The sequence below is a fragment of the Chenopodium quinoa genome, unplaced genomic scaffold (genome assembly GCF_001683475.1).
Source record: "Chenopodium quinoa cultivar QQ74 unplaced genomic scaffold, ASM168347v1, whole genome shotgun sequence".
NCBI classification, from domain to species: Eukaryota; Viridiplantae; Streptophyta; class Magnoliopsida; order Caryophyllales; family Amaranthaceae; genus Chenopodium; species Chenopodium quinoa.
This window is the reverse complement of record NW_018742733.1, coordinates 1,098,840-1,122,864: the sequence shown is the minus strand read 5'-3', so window position 1 is coordinate 1,122,864 and position 24,025 is coordinate 1,098,840. Positions and strand designations below refer to the sequence as shown.

At 35.6% G+C, this 24,025-nt stretch overlaps 2 protein-coding genes across 2 annotated transcripts; both read left to right on the top strand.

The window, feature by feature from the left end:
- The first annotated feature begins 3,057 nt into the window (after positions 1 to 3,057).
- Positions 3,058 to 4,214, top strand: LOC110723738 (protein NDR1-like). Its single transcript, XM_021903108.1, has one exon. It carries the CDS (start codon positions 3,322 to 3,324, stop codon positions 3,994 to 3,996), a length of 675 nt encoding a protein of 224 aa, XP_021758800.1. The 5' UTR covers positions 3,058 to 3,321; the 3' UTR covers positions 3,997 to 4,214.
- A 424-nt stretch (positions 4,215 to 4,638) lies between these two features.
- LOC110723739 (protein NDR1-like) lies at positions 4,639 to 5,396 on the top strand (the record flags this gene model as incomplete). Its single annotated transcript, XM_021903109.1, has 1 exon — positions 4,639 to 5,396. A coding segment is annotated over one exon (657 nt), but the record flags the coding sequence as incomplete, so codon positions are not given.
- Positions 5,397 to 24,025: the final 18,629 nt, after the last annotated feature.

Genomic DNA, 24,025 nt, shown 5'->3' with positions numbered 1-24,025 from the left:
AATTATATATTATTAAGAGAATATAATGATTTTTATTTATTATTTATCAATTATATATTCATATGATAGATTTCCCTCCCTTTTCTCATTTTGTTTGTCGTATATTAGAGGACGGGATTTGATTCCGGTCATCGATAAACTATCTTACTTAAATTAGTTGATATTCTCAATACAATCATTTTTTTTATTTCATAGTGTGATGATAGTAGATAGTGTATTGTGTGTGTGTGTTTTTTTTTTGACAAAATTAATCATTATAATGTCCTCCTGAGATGATTAATTTAATTGTGAATTATATATACTTATATGTATGAAGTATGTCTTTAACCAATTTTATGGAATAATTTGATGAGGTTGTTTAAAGTAATTGAGCTTCTTGAATCCCTCCGTCCCTAATGTTTTTTACGTTTGGAATTATGCGCGGTTATTAAAAAATTGTGTAAAGTTGAGGTATATTGGAATATTTCAATGATTGAAAGTACAATTTTATTGATAAATACAATGTTGATCATGTGGGGTGAAGAAATTAGAGGAGAGAGGAGAGAGAAAGTAATAATAAGTGTTGAAAAACTATTAAAATAGTACAAAAAGTACAATATCACATGAAAAAGTAAGGACTTTTGAGTAAAAAAATTGTAAAACAAGGGTAATTTTGTCCAAAATTTATGACTAAAATAGGAAAAATACTAAATGTAAAGAATAAAAAGGAACACCCTAAATGGAAACGTAAAAAACATTTAAGAACGGAGGGAGTAGATTTTTTAGCTAAGTATGTGATGTCACCTAATAAAAGTCATTTTCGATAAATTCATTATGTTTTTTTGAAAGTAAATACAATAACATACAAGTACATACTTCGTACATCCTAATTCCTAATAACATCATTTTTTTCCCCATTTTTTCTTACTCATACAATGCTCTTTGCCCTTTCTCTTCAAACTCTCCAAGGTGATTTGAGTCTGGATAGAAAAACTAATCAAACTCTCACTACTGATTATTTGATTAGGGTTTTGACTCCCTTAGATTACTCCAAGTCAAAGTAATCAAGCGAAAATCATATCCTAATTCACTCTTGCATTTAAAATGTCAATCCTAATACATTAATACCCAATGAAATTTACAAGGAATCTTTTTTTTTTTTTTGAAGAGGGAGATTAAAAATCATTAATAATAAGCCATACGACACTTACATAAGAGATCGTAATCGAACAATACAAAGACAAAAGAACCAATTACAAGTTCGAAATAGAGGAAACTACAATTGCACTCGCAAAATGACTTTCTTAAGTACCCTTGGCTCATATAACGCTGTCCTATGCAGCCTCTTGCAAGGGGGTCTGGCAATATGTTGTAGTTTCTGACGTGAACCTTCATTGACTCAGAATCCCATACTCCTTGACCTGAAATCAAAATTGGTGTCGTACACTTCACCATAGACAAGGCAATCTCCGATTCAAACACGGATATCGGCATGGAAGCATAACCCTTTAGTCCAAACCAACAGAAGATCCAACCGAGGCCCCATAGCCAAAAAACCCGGCTTAAATCCTGCACCAGAAGATCGGTACACCGATCTGCATGCCCCATATCACCCAGCCACACCACACAGACAGAAAAAATAACAAAACTAAAAAGCACACAAAGACTCCTGAAAGAAAAAACAGGGAAAAACTTAAAAACTAAGACAACTAACAAAACCCTAACAACCCACCCCGCCGCCACTCCGAGCACAACCACCAAAGCTCTGAGGTTCACCAACCCAATCCACATGCCGCCTGACAATAAAACCCGAACCACCAATGCCCGCCCGAGAAGCCCATACCCCCCACACCACTGAACCGCGGCAGCGACGACCCTACGCGAGGGACTAAGAACGTTCCTATGCGAGGGACTCAGAGGGATCTCCCTCCCCGTTCTCGAAAACAACGACGCAACGACGGACTCAACGGAGGGGCAAAGCCACGGCGGGGAAGCGGCAACGAAAACCGGCGGCAAGCCGGCAGCAAGGCCGGTGAGAAACTGGAGCGGCCGAAAAGGGGAAGCGGTGCGCGATGCTAGGCCGGAAAAACAAAAAACCAAAACGAAGACTCTTTTTATTGTATCAACTCTCTAACCTTTGACTAAAGTCAGATGTTATTTATTTATTTATTTATTGGATTCAAAAAAAAAATACTACAGTACTATGTATATATTACAATGTGAAAATTTCATATCAGAACTATGAAGTGGGTCAGATGTTTTATATCCATTGAATTCAAAGACAAGCCCAACTGATCACCTACACCATATAAAACCCACAACTTGAAGGGCAATATGGTAAATCACTGGGCTTATTTACTTGACAATAAAACGGACGATAGAGGCAAGATTGTAACATGCGTCTTTTTTAATAAGCCAAGTAATACAACATAAAAACTCTTGTCTAGAATCTAGATGCAAATCAATTAAAGCCAAGGATATCAAGATTCAAGAACTAAAGTGACAATGAGAGTGAGGGATGACTCAAGTGGTTAAAGTTTCTCTTCCGATTTTAGAAAATTCTAGGATCAATTATCACCTCCACCCTTGTGACTCTCTAAATACTAAAAAAAAAACAAAAAGGGTGATAATTTCGTTCTTTGAAGGGTACCTTTGTTTCCACATTAAAAGGTTTTGTGACTACATTTACTACGCCTATCATCTGCCTAGTAAAATTATTCTACAATAATAGTATCGATTATGTCATTTACATAATATACTTTCTCTGTTCTTCTTGTTTGGTCCGCTTTAAATTTTACACTATTCATCACTCTTCTCTTGATTGTCTTTTGTGAATTATTTGTAAAAAAAACATATTCGTCTTAATAATTATTATCATAATATATACTTGTAACTTTTATAAATTTTACTTAAACTTAATGAGAAATAAAATTATTAATAATTAAAATTATATATATGCATTGTCAAATATGATAAATGAAACATGTATGTCAAGTAAAAAAGAACGAAACAAGTACAATTGAATGGTAGTTTACCTTAGCGTTTGGTCGTACAAACTTGGGTCGTTTGTGGCGGGTCCTAAACTCCTAATCATGTGTAATGGTCAATAGAAATATGCTAATTCGTACAATTATGGCCATGTGCAATTGTGCACTAGATGCGATGGTTGGTATCACTCACCCCATTTTCTATCAATTTTTGATTTTTTTTTTTTTTGAAAGGATCAATTTTTGATTTTATTAAAGCAAGTCACCTCACAATATTATACAACTATTATCCAAACAAAATTGAACCCATTCCTTTCCTCATTCTCTCTCATAAACAACCTTAGCCTAAAAACCAATGTCTTCAACCAATAATGCAGAAAAACAAGGCAAAGGTTGCTGTGGCAGCTGCGTTTCATTAGCCATAACCGCTATATTAATCTGGCTTTTCCAATTTAAAACCTCTACCCCCACTTTATCCATTGAGCAATTTGACGCATTTGCCCTCGAGGGAGTTACCAATAATACCACTCGTAACAACAACACTATTCACTACGACTTGAAACTCAAAAACAAGGGTTCAAATGTCAATAAGGGAATTTATTACGATACCCTCGATCTTACCTTTTATTACAAACCCAATTTTAACGGCGTTTTGATTGGAAATGTCTCTTTTGCCCCTTTCTACCAAGGCCATGGAAAGGCTACCCACCGTGTTGGGGATATTGTGCCTAGAGGGGTAAGATGGGAAAATCATACCGTGCCCGCGGTGTTTAGGCTGGAGCTAGCGACCGCGGTGAGGTACAAGAGCATGTTTTGGAAGACCAAAAGACATCATCTGGCAATGGGAGTTGACTTGGAAGTCAATGAGCAAGGTAGTCTAGTTAAGGGAAAGGACAATAAGGGAATTAAACTTATTAGCTCTAAAGGTGAAAAGAATAACAAGGGCCGTTTAGAAGTGGTGGGTCTTTTGAGTATTTTGATTTTCATTCATTCTTTGTATTACTTGGATAATTTGCATTTTTTATTTTAGCTCTAGAGTAGTACACGTATTTTGGGTAATTTAAATTTTTTCTTATTCCTTCACAAGTCAAATTTTTGTATTATACGCATGCATCATGTATGTTACTATGTATACGTATGTGGCTACAGCAACTAGTAACGAGGGCTATAGCAACTAATTATGTCAGTTACTAAAAGTCATTTTCGCTATACTTTATTTTATAATAAAATTCAGCTATTGGTCATCAACTCGACAACTCATCACCCTATAATTGTGCAACAACTTATGTTGTAATTCTAATGAAATGGGGGGCGAAGTTTTATATATTTTTTTTAGGGTGGAGTATTAGTAAAATTGTAAAATATTAATATTTGTAAAATATTATTGTATGAGTACATAACAAGATGGACTTTCACATATTAGAAAATTCTAGAATAATTCATTCACCGTACATAATCATTGTTGTGCATCCGTAATCATTGTTGTGCACTACATGCTATGATTGGTATCATCAACCCCTTGATCACTACTATGGTACTACCCCATCATTTGTCATAAATTAATTATAAAAAGAAATTCACGTTGACAATTTATATACAAATAACTACCATCCAAACAAAATTGAACTCATCTCCTTTATTATTTCCCTTCACTCTCCTTTCCTAAATTAAAACCAATAATGCCTCCACAAGAAAAAAAAAAAGTTGTAAGGCCTGCATCAATTGCGCATCCAACTGCTTTGCAATAGCCTTAATCTCTATAACAATTTGGCTTCTCCTATTTAAAACCGTAAGCCCCACTTTATCCATTGAAGAATTTGACCTTTTTGCCCTTCACAGAGTTACCAATAATTTCTCTCGTTACAAAAATATTTTCCAATATGATCTCAAGCTCCAAAACAACAAAAATAATTTTAATAAGGGAATTTACTATGATGCCCTAGACCTTTCCTTTAATTACAAACCTAATTTGAACATGTTTATTGGAAATGCCACTATTAGCTCTTTCTACCAAGGTCATCAAAAGGCTACTCATCGCGTTGGGGATATTAATATTGTGACTAGAGGGGTACGATGGGAAAATGCTACCGTGCCCTTGGTGTTTAGGGTGGAGCTAGCAACTAAGGTGAGGTACAAGAACATGATTTGGAAGACTAAAAGACACCATTTGGTGGTGGGTGTTGACTTTAAAGTCAACGATCAAGGTCGCCTACTTAAGGGGAAGGACAATATGGGAATGAAACTTATCTCTAAGGGTGAAAGGAATAACAAGGGTTGTTTTGAGTTGTTGGGGATTTTTAGTATTTTGATTTTCATTCATTCTTTGTAAAACTTGTTTAATTTGGAATTTCGATTTTAGCTAAAAAGTGTAGTTTAATTTGGATAAATTGCATTTTTTCTATTATATACTAATTCATTTCACAGATATTACTGCACTATATATGTTGATTTCCAGGCTTGCTGACACTCACACAACTTGATCGTTAAATATTTATATGCGGCTGGCCACATGGTGTGACAAGGTAACTTGTAGGGTGTTACTGGTTTGGTCATGGGTTACTTGTAGTGTGTTACTGGTTTTGGTCAGGGGTTACTTGTAAGATATTACTGGTTTGGTATGGGGGTTTGGTTTGGGGTTATTTGTTGAGGGTTACTCGTTCGTTCAGGGTTACTTGTTCGGTCAGAAATTACTTATTCTTGTGTTACTTATTCGGTTAGGGGTTACTTGTATGGGGTTATTCGTTTGGTCATGGATTACTTATTCTTGGATTACTTGTTTGGTTAGGGGTTAATTATTTTGTCAAGGGTATGGTAAATTATAGGGGTTATTTATTCGAGAGTTACTCGGTCCGTCAGAGATTACTCTCACACAGGAATCACACTAAGAGACTAAGTAAGTAACCCCTACAAGTAACCCCTGAATAAGTAATCCATATACAAGTAACCCCTGGAAAAAAAAAATACAAGTAACTCTGCCCTGAATGAGTAACCATACAAGTAACCTCTGACAAAACCAGTAACCATTACAAATAATCCCTGCCATAAGATTAGGGGTGTTCAAAAATACCCGACCCGATGACCCGACGACCCGACTTAATTTAATCGGGTATTTTTTTTTTTGAAATTGACGGGTCGGGTACCCGACACGGATAATTAGCAGATTTTCGGGTTGGGTCATGGGCCAGCATGTGAGGATGTCGGGTACCCTCTGACCCGTAAGCTTTTTCTTAAAAAAAGGATATTACTGTGCGTATAATGTAAAGGGCTAGGGTTTTTAACCTTGTTATTCCCTACAATACTATAGCCGTCATTCCCATCAATAACAATTCACTCTATAATGCTTTCTCTCTCCTCTAAATCTCATTCATTCTCTACAAACCATATTTCTCCCTCTCTACAAACTTTCTTTCACACACTGTGAGTCGCGGCAAAAGCGAAAGCAGCAACACTACTACACTAGGCGGCATTACGGTTAGTTGCTTGGTGTTTTTGTCCAGGAATATGGGGTTTTGATCTCTAAGATCTACCAATTCGGGTTCTCCATTTGTGGGATTTTTGGTTGTCTATAGATTTTGTGTAAATTTTACTTTTTTTTTTTTTAAGAAAATAATATTCTATAAACTGTAAAATTCAGTTGCTTTGTATTTTATTAATTTCTTTTTGTTTGTTTAAGTTTGTAGTTAGATTTGTTTAAAAATATGACGTATTGTATTTTATTTAGTAATTAATAGTTGAACAAGTACTCCAATTATGTTCATGAAGTTTTTTGTGTTTGTACAGTACTACAGGTCTACAGTAGCAAAGTAATTTATTGAATTTAATTAATTTTTACTCTATACAGTACACATACAAACATATTCATTATTTCATTGAAATTGTTTAAAAAACAAAATTCATTGAGATGAGTTAAATTTTTTCGGGTACCCTATGACCCGACCCGAGAAAATCGGGTACCCGAAACCAGGGTACCCGACTTTCTCGGGTCGGGATATGGGCCGAATTTCTCACTACCCGAAAATTCGGGTACCCGGATTTGAACACCCCTACATAAGATGTCGCCTGCCGCAGTGAAAGACCCCTGTTTTTTGAAACAAAATCCTCGGCTGAAATGATTTACATACGTATTACTTTAATGTAAGTCATTATAATTCAAATTAAAGATGGAATAAGGAAACTGATCCAGCCATATTCATCTTAACGCATAATTCAAGGATGCACATGAGCAAGTTTGTGAACAACCTTGCTACCTCCCCTATTGGCGACAACTACCACCATCCTGACCGACGACCCACCACATCGATCCCCCTCGATCCCCCTCATTAACAACCCACCACTTTCCCTCGCAGGCGAGAAGATGGTGGTTTTTTAAATTTCTGACAACCACAGGAACCTGTTTCCAGCTCTAGTTACCACGGTAACCAGAGCCCAAAACCGGTTACCGGACCGGTTATAGTGCGCGGCGACCGGTTTTGGGCTTCGGTTGGTGTTGTTGTCGAAAATTATATAAAAAAAAAACCACCACCTCCAACCGGCGAGAAAAGGTGATGAGTCTATTAAAGAGGATGTGGTGGGTAGCCAATTAGAGTGGTGGCGGTTGTCATCGCCGGTCAAGGTGGTGAACTGGTGATGGTTACACTAGTAGAAAAACTTAGTTTGGTACCGGTTCAAAACCCCCCTAAGGCACCGGTTTTGAACCGTTGACAATTTGGGGGGTGCCAATTCATCCCATAAATGCCACCGGTTTTGAACCGGTGCTATAATTGATTTTTGGCACCGGTTAATCGGTGTCATAACTATTCCAATTTTTCATTTTTTTTTATTTATTTTTTATTTTTTTTGTATCAAAGTCAATTGGCACCGGTTAACCGGTGCCATTTCATATTTTTTTTAGTTTGCTTTTCGGTTTTTCCACTTACACATATTAATGAGAGATAGCTATTAAAAAAAAAATTAATCAGAGATATGTTGATCATAAAATTGATCTTTAAATTAAGAAATATAATCAGAAACATATAACCGAGCTTGAATACGAAATATAATCAGAAATATATTGATGATTAACGCTCACAAGACCGTTCTTACGACCACAACGACAACGAAGAAGGAACCTCCGCTTCCGGTTCGGGTTCGGCTAGTTCCCAATCTATGCAACTAGCCGATGACCTTGAAGGCGAAGGCGAAGACGAAGACGAAGACGAAGACGAAGACGAAGACGAGCAAGAAGAAGGAGAAGAAGAATAGACAATTATTGTATATTGTACGATTTTAAAAATATCAATTTTATCATTTTCCAATTTTTGTTTAATACCATCATTGTATGATTTTTATCATTGTTATCATTGTACAATTTTCTCAACTCAAGTAATAATAATATAAAGTACGCATTATTCACATCCAAAGTCCAATTTGCCTTTTTTCCCCGTTTTGTTACAATTTGTAAATTCATATTAAAAAAAATAAAATTATACCAATTACTAATAAATCATAAACATTAAATTTTAAAGTAATAGTATAAAGTAAATATATAAATATAAATATTGAATATACAAATTATAAAACATAAATATTCAACTTATAATTATAAAATTCATAACTTAATAACTTATAAGTTATAAACTTATAAGTTACCTTATAAAACTTATAATTATAATTTTATAACTTATATACATTATAAACTTATTAATTTATAATGTTGTCATTAAAAAAAAAAAAAAAAAAAAAAATGAAAACTGCACCAGGCCGGCACGTGGCCGGCACAGCACGAGCCCGCCAGGCACGAGGGCCGTGCCGTGCCGTGGGCTGGCCTGTGAAAATGGCCGGCACGGCACGACACGAAATCCTGGGCCCGCCGGCACGACCGGCACGGCACGAACCAGCCCGTGGCCCGCCAGGCACGGCCCGCGGCGGCCCGGCACGGCACGGTGCCCAGGATTAGTAGAAACCCTAGCATCACTGAAATTTGGCCCCAAATTTAAAAAATTTGTAAATATAACTACTAGAGCAATATGGAAAAAAATATTGTAAAAATCACAAGTAACAAGCAATTTGGGGGAAAAAAGTGCAAAAAGGAAAGAATGAGAGAGGAGTCACAAATACGCACCAGTCGGCACTTTTGAATGGCAGTAAATGTCTACCGCAGGACGGAAACAAGAGGAGTCGGTACAGAGGCTGAGAGTGGCAGTGGCTGGAATATGTTTCTAGGGGTTGAGTACGGAAACCGGAATATATTTCCGAGGGTTGATTAGGGGTACCGGACTACCGGGGGTGATGGAAGGTGCCAAAATATATTTTCGGTGGTTGATTATTAGCGGTACGAATGAATTAGGGGGGTCGAAAAATAGAGCTGTTCATGGGCGGGATGGCCCGCCAAGCCCGCCCAATTCGGCCCGCAAAAAGTGCGGGCTTGGATAACCTTTTTGAAAAAAATTGGACATTTGGGCGGGCTTAGCCCGGCTCGTTAATATAAATGGGCGGGTATGGACGAGAAATTATGTATTACGGGCTAGCCCGCCCGGCCCGTTTAGTAAAATAATAATAATATTTTAATAATTTTATTTAGTTAGTTACAATTATGACATATTTTGTGTATTTTAGAAAATAAATACAAATTAGAGACTATATTGATCTATAAGCTTTTATTAGTTATAAATATTTATTTTACTTTTATATTTTATAATTAACATTGTACTAAATAAGTTTTTCTTTCATATATTTATAACATACGAAGTATGTCATAATTTCAACTTTTTTTTTTAAATTTCTATTATTATTTGTGAACAAAATTTTTTAAAGACAACTCTACCAAATAATTTTAGCACTAGAAAATAATAAAAATAATAATTAGAATTATAAAAAATATAACAAAAATTTAAGGCCCATTAGCCCACGGACAAGCCCAGCCCGTTTAGTAAGCGGGCATGGACAAAGTATCAAGCCTGCATAAAAGGGTTCGGGTTTGCTACATAAAGCCCGTTGGAGAAAAAAAAAATAAGCATAAGCCCGGACCGCTACCCGCCAAAGCCCGTAAATGATCACCTCTATCAAAAAAGCATACCAACGGGATCTGCCTAAAATTTTCGGATCTTCCTAGGTGGATCCGAAAATTTTAAGTGGATCCTAATTTTGACCTTAAATTGGTCCTAAAGAACTAAAATGTCCCCCAAATCCCCTAAAGACCATGTGTTTGACACGAAAATCAAAGAATTTAAAAAATTTCATTAGGGTTTTGATTACAGGTAGTAAAAACAATTTTAATTTTTTTTTTTTGTGGTAAAATAAAACTCTTTATATTTTCGGGGTAAAAAACAATTACCCGATAGATTAGTTTTATTCATTTGAGTTTCATATGTAGGTTGGGAATATGTTTTCTATCTTTTTAATACGTAGTATAATACTTTTATTGTGTTGGCTTTCTTCTATCTTTCCCCTTCCAATTCTGTATTTGGGTTTATAATTAATGTTTTTATTGTTCTGTTTTACTAGATTTTCTAGTAGATGTTTTAGGATTTTGGACTTTTTTTTTTTTTTTTGAGGAATTCGAACTTTTTTTTTTTGTTCTATAATGTTTTTGGGTTTGGAATGTTGGTTTATTGTGGGTTTTTATTAATTTTGATGTCCAAATTTGATGCAGGTTTTACACTCCACACAAAATAAGGATTCAAGATGCTAATTTTGGAATACAGATTTTCGTGTTTTAATTCGATGTTGTAGTTTTTTTTTTTTTTTTTTGAAATTGTAAAATAATAATTTATTTGATGAATATATATATGTGATTATTGTATACTTGTATTATGTTTTTAATATCATTTTTTGCTAAAAGTGAAAAAGACAAAAAAAAATAAATTATTTTTTGATTTTTTGGATATTTTTGGCACCGACAAAAGTAATGAATTATATATATATATATATTTTAAATGGGTGACTATTATTAGCACCGATTAACCAGTGCCAATAACAAGTATTCCCACCGGTTTTGAACTGGTGCTAATGTTTTAATTTTTTGGCATCCCTCAAATGAACACTGGTTCAAAACCAGTGCTATAGGGCGGTTTTAAACCAGTGCACTTTTATATTTTTCTACTAGTGTTTGCTAGGAAATTTCTTCTTCAACAATATAGAAAGGTGAAAAAAAAGGAAATTAATCTTCAACTAGTGAATAATTAGCCGATTAGTTTTTATTTTTCAATTCCCAACTTTTATGCATCTGAATAATTTGTTCTTCCTTTGATGTAGTATAATGCCTCTTGTTAAAAGGATCAACTCAACCAAAAGTTTAAGCTGGTGGTTGAGACCCAAGAATATGTTCTATACTCTATAACTCCCTCTCACATGAAAGGCCCTTGGGCTTGAAATGTGGATGCAGCACAAGCCCACCCATACCTGGTGCGAATTAATTCCACTTTGAAGGAGAGGCGGATGAGATTCGAACTCGTGACCTTTGTGTTACGCTGGCTCCGATACCATGTTAAATGCGGGCCTGGGCTACACCAGCAAACCAAGAGAGAGAGTCCACTTCACAAGATCAAAGGAGGTTCCATCCCAAAACCATATGGTAATAAGAGGAGTAGCCCCTTAGTCTTATAAAGTGTTTAACTAACTCTCTCTTCTTTAATGAATGTGGGACTCTTACATGTGTTACTTGGTGGGATATACTTCAACACTCCACCTCACATGTAAGGTCCCTTTAACTCAAGGATCACTTGATCCAATTTAATTTGGCCCATAATACTTAATGTCATTAAAGGTCCCAAACTTGGGCCTGACAATATACTCAAGCCATTAGAGGTCCCAAACCGTGGGTCTGGCTCTGATACCATGTTAAAGGACCAACTCAACCAAAAGCTTAAACTGATGGTTGAGGCCCAGGAATATGTTTTATACTCTATCACCTCTTCTTGGGGTCGGTTGGCTTCCGTTTGGGGGGCATATACAAATACGAGAGTGACTTTCCATTATTCAATTTATGGATAAGATACCTAAATACAAAAACACAAATCGACCCTTTGAGATTAAATAGTTTTTGAGTAATTCGACTCTTTGGTTCGAGTGCACGAATTACGAGAGCAATTGCGTTAAACTTAGGGGTCGTGCATGCGCCACTAAGATACTTGTACCGATGATACGTATTGAGGAACGTATTTCCTTGGCAGGACAGTAAGTTTTAGAGGTTTGAGATCCACAATTGAGGAAAGTTCTAATTATTTATTTATTATTGATTTTTTTTAAAACATTTATTTATTATTGATTTCAATGGTTATTTCTATATTTTACCAATAAAATTTGCATGAAAAATAAACATAAAATTAATATACTACCTAAAAAAGTTGAATAAGGGTGAAAATGCCAATTATATAAAAATTAGAATTACTATTTCTTCCCGCTTTAGACTTAAGTTTAACTCCCTTATTTACCAAACTACCCTCATCATTGACTTCCAAATCAGCTCCTACCAACAAACTGTACCGATTATTCCTCCATATTGGTTTCTTGTACCTCAAATTTGCTAGCACCTCCACCCTAAAAACCACCGGGGACGACGCCACGGTATCATTTTCCAATTGTACCCCTCCAACATCGATACTCCCCGTACGGTGAGTACTCCTATAATTACGCAAATAGAAGGGGCCAAATTTAGCATCTCCAATTTCAATAGGAAAGCTATGGAGGTTGCGTTTGTAAAAGAACGTGACATTAAGGGTATCGTAGTAAATTCCTGTTACGCTTGATCTTCTATTTTTGACCTTAAGATCATAATGGATAGTGTTGTTGTTTTGAAGGGTGGAATTGGTGGTTTTTTCTTGGAGGGCGAAAACCGTAAATTCTTCTATAGAGCATATGGGTGTTTTAGGCCTAATAGCTAGCCAGATGGTTAAAGCTATTATGCCAAGGACGATGAAGCAGCCAATACTTTCTTTAACCCTTGCCATTAATTGGTTTTCAGGTAATTTTTTTTACCAAGCAAGATTAATTTAACTAATCTTGTTTTGATGACAAATAATGTTGACTTGAAAAAAGAAAATTTTCTATGAAAGTTGTTATGTATTTCTAGCGTTTTGTTTTTCTGAATTTATAGTAGACAATTGATAGTTTGATACCATCTTCAATTCAATTAAGTTTTAAATAAAAATAAAAATTAAAAACTAAATAAATTAAAAACAGCAATATAGGCGTTACCAACTGTATGTGTGAAAATGATGAGATCATTAGATAGTAACATAGAACATAAAAGAAAAAGACTTTTGACGAGACTTCTGATCTTGAGTTAGAGAAAGTCTTTTTTTTTCTCCTTTTTTTCAAGAGCCCAAAGAAGAAACTAAATGATAATGTAAATTGATTATTATTAATTACATTGATTGACATGTCATTTAATCATGCATTTTTCAATTATAATTTTATCAATAAGTACTCCATACAAAGTGTTAGGAATGTATTAAGGAGTTTTATAGATATGTATAGTGTGTATATATATACTCCGTAGTATATTCACAAAGTATATAGTTAACTGGACAATAATAGAAGTACGACCAAGTAATGTTTCAAAAAAAAAAGCACGACCAAGTAAACTTGGTGGCCAGGGTTCGTTGATGTTGTTTGAGCCAATTTTGTCTAAATATAGATCATTATTATACACTTATACGTGGTATCAAAACCCTACGACCATGCATGTACTGATCATGTTATGTGTTAGTTTTACAATGCGTCTACTAGCTAGCGATGAGGAAATTTTTTTAGGATTGATTGAATTTGAATTTGGGTAATAGATTTGGAATCACAAGGTATCAAAAGTAATAGTAGCATTAAGATACCAAAAAAAAAAAAAAAAAAGTAGCATTAAGGGCCTGTTCTCATTGACTGAACTCAGCTGAACTGAATATTTTATAAGAGAAGGAAATTAGAAGCTGAACTGAATTGAACTGAACTGAATTTCAACGTAAGAGAACATGCCCTAAGATGGAGGTAGCTTGTTTAGAAGGCCAGGTAGGGAAATTAATTAATTTTATTCATTTAAAATTCAACAACTAATTTTAGAACACTTAATATAATTGTCATGACTCATGTGCATGACAACTAAGTTATGTATCTAACAATTAACAACAACTAACATGAGCGACTTCTACTATAACAACAATGTCAACAAACAACTTGCATACATGTCAAATATTATATTCTTTTCAAAACATTAATAAATTTCGTTTAACAAATACTTCGTACATAAAAACAAATCAAACAAAGGCTTCCTTCGTTGAAGCCATCCATGATCATATCATCAGGGCCGGCTACTAGGCTACTAGGGGGAGCTCGTTGAGCGCTCAAGGCCTCCCTTTTGTGGGGCCCACATTTTTTTTTTGATATTTTATGAAAAAAAACAAAAAAAAACTATTCTTTGATAAATTTATGAAATGTAGTATTAATGACAAGTATAACTGCTTCTTTTTAGGAAAAATTGTAAATAACCACCCCTTAAATCACCAAAAATTGATTTTACCACCTATTTTTTTTTCTTTATTTTAAATAACCACCTCTAAAAGTGAAAAACATTAGAAATCAACACCTTTTAGCATTGGTCCGATCATGTTTTCGACTATTTATAAGCTAACTTTTGAAGGTTCTGATCTTCTTCCTTCTTTAGTGTACTTTCTCCACTTTTTGTCCTAGTTGAATTAAAATTTGGCTAAAAGTGGTAATTTTTAATGTTTTTCAATTTTAGAGGTGGTTATTTATAATAAAGAAAAAAGGGGTGGTAAAATCAATTTCGGGTGATTTTAGGGGTGGTTAGTTACAATTTTTCCTTCTTTTTAATCTAAAGATGAATCAAAAAATTAACTTACTTAGCTTAAGTGATTTTTTTTTTGGGTTCAAATGGAGGAAATGAAGAAGCACTAAAGCAGGGGTTTGATTTATTTGCTTAATTATAATTATCTTTTTGTTTGGTATTTTTAGATTTTTTTGGTGACCTATAATCAATAATTTTTGTGAACTTATAATATAAAAATTTATGAAATACATTCTTATAATTTTGGGGCCTTTTTTAAGATTTCGCTCCGGGCCCCTAAAATGTCCAAGACGACACTGCATATCATTGAATAAAATGTCGGGCTGGGCTGGCTGGGCTGGGCTGGCTGGGCCAAAGGTAAAAAAAATTCAATTCGCTTGGTCAAGCTAAGGTTTGGGTCTGAAATGCATGTTCAAAACCCGTAAAATTGGATCGGACTTGGCAATTGTCAAAAATAAAACTTAAAAGCGCAGATATACATGTCCAAGGTCTATTAGAAAATTTAAAAATTTCAAGGCTAGCCTGACATGATTAGCTCTAGGTACATCCATCGTACACGTCGCTTGTAGCTAATTGGTATGGATGACATCTTGATTCATTTGAATAATTTGAAATTTTGAAACTTTTGTGATCCCGCATAATTCTTTACTAATAACGAATCAATTAAAGAACAGAAGATGATGAATTTATTGATAAACCCTAATATAAGCTACAATAATTCTGATCCCTATAGGACACGAACAATTACACCAACTATAGTGTAGAGAGACTAATGTATGTCTACACCACTCATGTATGTATGTATGTTTATTGAAATAAACAACTACTTTAAAGAGATTCAAAAAGATTAGGTCGATCTAAAATAGTCTAATTTCTAAACTAATTATTTGATTATTTCCGGCCTAATGGCAAATTATACCCTAGAGGCCGGAGAGGGGGGTAGAGGGAGAAAGCTAAGAGAGAACAGTAAGGGCACGTATCAATTAATTATTATCTCTTTTTGAAACATCAATATACTTTATGTATTTTTCACTTTTAAATTTGTCAATTCATAACTTTAATTAACCATTTTCTATAATTAATTTTTCAATAGACAAAAATAATTTAAAAAACAAATTATATATTGAGTGCATAAAATTAAGGCAAATGTCACAAATATAACATAATCTCTAGTAAATAAGTTCGTGAGTATAAATCATTAAAAATAATTAAAATAGAATATGTAAATAATGTAATAATCAACTATTGAATAATTATGAAGGTTTTGCAGGATTTTGGGGATATTTCTGGTTTAAGGGTCAATCAAAATAAATCAACAGTTATTTTCCCAAAAAAAATGAATTATAATATAAGAAAGGATTTAATCAATGAATTTAATTTCACTTCTACTTCTTCCTTTGGTAAGTATTTAGGAGTTGAATTTCATCCTAATAAGTTAAAAAAAGGTGATTATTTTGGTTTGCTTGATAAAACTTTTAATCAAATCAAAGGTTGGCAGTCCAAGTTGTTAAATATGGCGGGAAGGTGTACCTTGGTTAAATCTGTTCTTTCTTCCTTTCCTGTTTATTTAATGCAAACTAGTATTCTTCCTTTTTAAGTATGTGAGGATATCGAAAGAAACTGTCGGAAATTTCTTTGGAATAAGGTTGATAAATCTAGATACTCCACGAGATTAGGATGGAATCATATCACTAAGCCTCACTATAAGAAAACAGCAAAATTGTGACGGAAAAAGTTCGTCGTAACATATGTATATTCCGTCGCAAAGTAGTGTTACGACGGAATTCCGTCGTAAATGGTCGTCGAAAAACCCTTTGTAGGAAAATGGCCATATTGCGACGGAATTTCCGTCGTAAACCTACTTTACGACGGAAATAATATCGTCGGACTTGAAATTGGCCTTTATTGAAAATCCGTCGCAAGCTTCCGACGGAAACATTTCCGTCGCAACTTTTAATTTACGATGGAATTTTCTGTCGAATTTATAATTTACGACGGAATTTTCTGTCGTAATTTATAATTTGCGACGGAAAATTCTGTCGGAAATGTATATTTTGCGACGGAATTTTCCGTCGTAAATTATATTTTGCGACAGAAAATTCCGTCGCAAACCATATATTGCCGACAGAATTTTCCGTCGCAAATTATAAATTACGACAGAAAATTCCATCGTAAATATATAGTTTGCGACGGATTTTCCGTCGTAAATTAGAGAAGTAGCATTTTCAAACCTGAATTTTTTCTGTAATTTTCTGCATTTTCAAACCTGAATTTTTTTAATGATAAATCGACAAAAAAAAACTAAATATTGAGTCCTGAAATTGTTGTTTTTAAAAAATAAATTACCGACCTACGAAATTATATTTATGTACATATATATATAATAATTATGTCCTAGTACAAAAGATAGTCCACATTTTGGTATCTATACCAAAAAAAAAGCTAGGTTAGAGTGATTCTATTCTAGACTAAAGCTAAGCTACGCAATCGCCTGGAAACCCTGGCCTGCTCCACCACTACCCGGGTCGTCCCTAGGATCTCGATGCTGAGGATGAATGGTGGAACATGAGTCGTTGTTAGTGAGACGACTCATCATCTCATCCATACTCTCCTTGTGTCTCCTCTCCATTTCATCCATTCGGGCTTCCATTTGAGTTTGGAGAGCTTGCACCCTGTGTTCCATCGGGTCTAGCATTTGAGAAATGACAGACGGCGTGTATTGCTGTGAAGAACGGGAACCTCGACCCATCTGTTTGCCATAGTAGAGCTTTGCACTTTGGCCAAGTCCCTTCACACGCCCCTTCTTATTGCGCCCACCAACCGACTCCCAATACAACTCATTGGGACTCTTCTGAATCCCCTGACTCCTTGTTTCTTCGAGTTTCTTCTGGTAGGTCTCCTACAAAATATTGAAGATAATAAAAAATATTGTTAAAAAAACAACCAACAATATAAGGTAAGGTTTCTTTCTTCTAAAATTCCAATCACATACTTTTAGGTGCCTAAGGATAGAAATAAAGAGAAATAAGCACATAAGTCAATTTTCGACCCTAAATCATCCAAAATCATCCAAATTTGGCCTATATGGCTAAAACCATGCCTATTTTCTAATTTTTCAAGAAAATGGACTCGTTCTTTCTTCTAACATTCCAATATCACATACTTTTAGGTGCCTAAGGATAGAAATTAAGAGAAATAAGCACATATGTCAATTTTCGACCCTAACTCATCCAAAATCATCCAAATTTGGGCAATATGGCTAAAACCATGCCTATTTTCTAAGTTTTCAAGCAAATGGACTCGCTCTTTCTTCTAACATTCCAATATCACATACTTATAGGTGCGTAAGGATAGAAATTAAGAGAAATAAGCACATATGTCAATTTTCGACCCTAACTCATCCAAAATCATCCAAATTTGGGCAATATGGCTAAAACCATGCCTATTTTCTATGTTTTCAAGCAAATGGACTTGTTATTTCTTCTAAAATTCCAATATCACATACTTTTAAATGCCTAAGGATAGAAATTAAGAGAAATAAGCACATATGTCAATTTTCGACTCTAACTCATCCAAAATCATCCAAATTTGGGCAATATGGCTAAAACCATGCCTATTTTCTATGTTTTCAAGCAAATGGACTCATTCTTTCTTCTAACATTCCAATATCACATACTTTTAAGTTCCTATAGATAGAAATTAAGAGAAATAAGCATATATGTCAATTTTCGACCCTAACTCATCCAAAATCATCCAAATTTGGCCTATTTGGCTAAAACCATGCCTATTTTCTAAGTTTTCAACCAAATGTAAGGTTTCTTTCTTCTAACATTCCAATATAAATTTCTTTTAGGTTCCTAAGGATATAAATTAAGAGAAATAAGCACATATGTCAATTTTCGACCCTAACTCATCCAAAATCATCCAAATTTGGGCTATATGGCTAAAACCATGCCTATTTTCTATGTTTTCAACCAAATGTAAGGTTTCTTTCTTCTAACATTACAATATCACATACTTTTAGGTGCATAAGGATAGAAATTAAGAGAAATAAGCACATATGTCAATTTTCGACCCTAACTCATCCAAAATCATCCATATAAGCATATAATGAGTTCTACTTTGCTAATTTGCCATATATCAACTCATATAATAAGTGTTTACCGCAATCCTTTTTGCTTTGTTGTTGGCAGCCACTTGGCCTTTTCCAGGCACTTCCTTAAAGTGTGTCTTCAAGAAAAGATCATGGGCATTTGGTAATTGGCCTTGGTTTTTTGCAGCCTTTATATATACATGCAGAAAATCAATGAAAACATGTTAGCCCACCAAAATTCATTAATAGACAAATGACTTAATTGTTACTGGACATATTGTAGGAACCTTACCATCCTTTTAGCATGTTGTACAGATGACATTGAACCTTGAAAGTGGGTCGGTTCAACGACATTTTCCATGGATCCGCCTCTTCGGTTCTTCTTGTTTGTTCCGACCGCTTCTTATATTCTGGATCGGTGGCAACAATTCGCATCATGGATTCGTGGACATCCTTATTAAGCCATCTTGGTCTGCGACCATTCAGCCTGTGTGTGATGTTGTAGAACGTGTCACGTAGGCGATTTGCAAACTTTTCTTCGAAAGTGTCCTTCACTTGGTTGTTTAACTCAGGTGCCCACTTGAATTTTTTTCTGCAAATCTAGAAAATGTCTTTATTACAAAATTCAACTCCATCAATATAATTTATAAAACATGTATTATGTTAGGTTAAAGTTATCATACGTTGAACAAGTTCCAAAAGTGCTCTCTCGAATCTTCATCAACCTCTCCATTCCTCCAAGGCTCAACATAGTAGCCGGTTAGCGAGTCGGAGAGCACATTCTTCACCGGGATATCATCAAACCTATAATAAAGGATAGACATTCATGTAAGTAGATAATCAACAAAAAGTGAACAAAACATGGTTAAAGTAATACAAATTCACTTTATCAAAGTAAATACGAATTTAAGGATATTTCATTATACAAATACATACGCACCAAAGTGTGGAAAGGTCCAACTCTAGCAAGTCATTAGGATGCGGGTCCTGTAGCTCCTATTCCTGTTGCTCCTGTTGCCCTTGTACATGCCTAGGAATCTGTCTCCGATTAACGATTTCTTGAGAGGCCCCCAAATCATGTGCCTCCTCTTCCTCCATTGACTCATCCTCGTCAACACGTACAACCTGAGATTTCCCCTTAGTCTTTCTCCTCTTGGACGTTTCTCCTTTATTTCCTCCTCCCATGATGACCACCTGAAAAAGTTGTTAGTACCATGATCGCACATTGTAAATTCATAAATTAGATCCATAAGACATTAAAATAATAAAATGAGACCAAAAATGTAATGCAATATTACAAGTCCGAGTAGTCATTAAAAACTAAACATTCGAAGACAATAGTTAAAGGAGTAACTACATATTCTCCTCTTCATTACTCTTATCACTACTACCACTATCATTATCACTATAATTATTACTATCACTAGTGTCATCTAAAAATACATCGATGTCCTCTTCTTCGTCACTGTCACTGGAGCCAATGCTTTCTTCTTCTTCTTCATCGCTTGAGATAATAAAGCCATTGTCATCATCATCATCACTATCAAGTTCATAGTCTGGAATGTCATTTCGTGGACAAAGCGTTGCATGTACTTGTGGTGAAGGACCCTGCAAAAACTCTAAATCCACCGGAGCATCAATCACCGACCTTGCTTGAGTTCTAAATACAGCCCACCATTGAACCCGATCACGTTTAAGGCTAGGGTAAGATGCATAATACACTTGAGACACTTGGTAAGATAAGACAAATGGATCATACTTGGGATACTTCTTAGTATGATTTACTTCGACAAGCTTGTGTTGTTCATGAATGTTCATTCCTTTACCACAATCCATCCAACTACAACTAAACAAATTAGTCTTGTACTCTTTTTCGGGACTGGTGTAGACAAGTTCAATTATGTCGTTTAAAATGCCAAAGTACTCTCCACCGTCCTCACTTGAGACACACACCCCGTAATTCATCGTAGATTTGTGTTTGCCATAGGACTGTGTGTGGAAATTAAAGCCACCGACAAATATCTGGTTCCAAGTTTGAACACGCTTGAAAGGCCTCATAGACAATGCTCGCAACACATCGGAACTTGGTTTTTGTTCTCTCACCTATAACCGTTACGAATACAAGCGTCACACTAATTGAAATGAAATATATTATATTATATTATCACAAATTAATCGATATGTAATGTTCGAAAAGTATTATCACCTTGTGATGAAACCAATCAGGGAATTCACTTTCGCATTTCTCCATGACATCTTCTCGACGCAAATAAGTTCGAGTACTAAGAATGTAGTCCTCAAACTGCCTAATAGATTAATGACACATGGTTAATCATTGCAGCAATTATATTAAATTTAAGGGATTTTCAAAAGTTTATCCTACAAAAATATACCTTTCGTATTCACCAAGAATTCCGGTATTTATTAAAACGAACAAATGAGCATGTTCGAGTTCCTTGTCATCTAAATACCGAGTTTTACCCAAATTTGACACACGACCCTTATCCACTGTGAACGGCTCTGGGATTTCATCGTTGTCAGCCGGGGATTCCACATCAGCATTCACATTTCGACCTAGATCTCGTGTTTTTGTGTCAACTGAGGGCTGAAAGTAATTGGAGCAGAAGTTTGATATCTCTTCAGTGAGATAAGCGTTGCATATGGAACCTTCAACACGAGACTTATTACCAATTTTCGTTTCAGGTGATTGAGGAACCTGTAATTATGTTTATGTAGCCATAGAAGTATAAGTAACGAAAAGCAATGAAAGAGATGAAAGTAAGAGTTGAGAAAGGACCTTTGATTTACCTTTCGAAAGGATACATCCACCGATATTGAACAGGTCCACATAACTTGCCCTCATATGGCAAATGAATTGGTAAATGCTCCATGGAGTTGAAGAAAGATGGGGGAAAACCTTCTCAAGCTTGCACAGGATCTCAGCTATGTTTTTTTCCAATCGCTCCATGTTGCTAACTGTAATTGTGTAGCAACATAAATCGCGGAAGAATTGGCTTATCTCTGTAATTGCATTCCATATATGGGTAGGGAGAAATTCTCTCAAAGCAGTGGGCAACAACCTCTCCATGAACACGTGACAATCATGACTTTTCGTTCCATGTAACTTACCTGATTGCAAATCAACGCATCAGCTCAAATTAGAAGCGTAACCATCAGGAAACCGCAGCTGTTTGACCCACTCACACAAAACCTTTCTCTGAGCCTTGTCAAGAGCAAATGGAGCCTTTGGCATGAATTCTTTTCCTCTATCATCCTCTTGAAGATGTAGCTGGGGCCGTTTACAGTATTTAGCAATGTCATTCCGAGCTGATGGCGTGTCACAAGATAGTTTTTTCACGTTCATTATAGTGTGAATCAACTGATCAAAAAAGTTTTTTTCAACGTGCATGACATCTAAGTTGTGATGAACAAGCAGATGTTTCCAATATGGAAGGTCCCATAGAGTGCTTTGCTTGAACCATCCTTTTTTTGCATTCTTGAGACGTTTCAGTGCCTCGGGGCCATCTGTTGCTTTCGGAAGGTTTTTCACACATTCCCAAAGTTCCTCTCTTGACATGATGTGAGGTGGTGAACCTTTTTCGACTTTGTTTTTACAAAATGCATTTTTACTATTTCGAAAAGGATGATTTGTCGGAAGGAATTGACGATGGCAATCAAACCAAGAAACCTTACCACCATTTTCGAGCCAAAATGCTTTGCTTTTCTCCATACAATATGGACAAGCCTTCTTACCGACTGTGGTCCAACCAGATAACATACCATAAGCCGGGAAGTCACTAACGGTCCATAGGATGGCTGCTCGAAGATTGAAATTTTGTTTTCTCGAAATATCGTAAGTATTTGCCCCAACTTCCCACAACTGTTTCAACTCGTGTATGAGCGGTTGCATGTAAACATCCAAGTTACCCTTAGGGTTTTTAGGACCAGGAACGAGTAACGAAAGAAACATGAACTGTCTTTTCATACACATTGACGGAGGCAAGTTATAAGGGGTCAAAATGACAGGCCAACATGAATAATGTCCCCCAAACTGACCATGTGGAGCAAATCCATCCGTACATAGGCCAAGTCGAACATTACGAGGTTCAGAGGCAAACTCAGGAAATCAACTATCTAGGTGTTTCCACGCTTCACTATCGCTAGGGTGTGCGATTGTGCCTTGAACTCGAGGAATTTTAGCATGCCATGTCATTTCCTCAGAAATGTTTTTAGTTGCAAAAAGCCTTTGCAACCTAGGTGTGATAGGGAAATAAAATAGAACATTCAAAGGCACTAAGCTACCTTTAGAAGTCTTCTTGTATCGGTCGCTGCCACACACCCTACATGTAGATAATTGAGCATCATCTTTCCAAAACAACATACATCCTTTTGGGCATGCATGAATCTTTTCATGGGGCATCTCTAACCCCTTAACAATTTTCTTAACCTCATAGAATGTCTCGGCCATGTGGTTGTTGTTAGGAATCGCTTCATTAACCAAAGAAGCAAATCCATCAACACATCTGTGCGGCAAATTATACTCACACTTTAGGCTAGTGATTCTAGAAGCCATCTCTAACACAGACAATGAACTCCCTTTGTATAACGGTTGTTCAGAAGCCCTTAACAAATCAAAAAAATGGCTTGGCTTGTGCATTAGGCTCCTCCTCTAATGAAACAGGTGGCTCTTCGGAATGGCCTTGATCTTGAGACTGACCAAAGGCATCCAAAACCATTTCACGATATTCATTTGGCTGCCTTCTATGAGTTCCTGGAAACCCTTCCCTATGACACATCCACTCATAGTAATTAGGTAAAAAACCGCTGCGATACAAATGAAGTTTGACCGTATCTGGATCCCAAAGACGCTTGTTTTTGCATTTAAAACATGGACACCTAACTTCATTCGGGTTGCTACTCTCGGGATGATCTTCCACATATTTAAGGACCAATCTACCCCCTTCAAGAACTCAGGATTAATAGAATTCCCAACCTTCCTTTCGTACATCCAGCTACGTTCTTTTCGTTTCATGATTACAAGTTCTACACAACTAACACATATTCCATTAATCATATTAGTCATAAAGCACAATATATATTCATTATAGATCAAACTGTTATGGAAATGCAAATGAGAAGAGAAATGATTTCCAAGGGTCCTTATCACTCCAACCTAACCCATCCTTGTACGTT

What these genes read in the sequence shown, in the direction of transcription:
- LOC110723738 (XM_021903108.1), top strand. Translation starts at nt 3,322, where the DNA reads ATGTCTTCAACCAATAATGCAGAAAAACAAGGCAAAGGTTGCTGTGGC.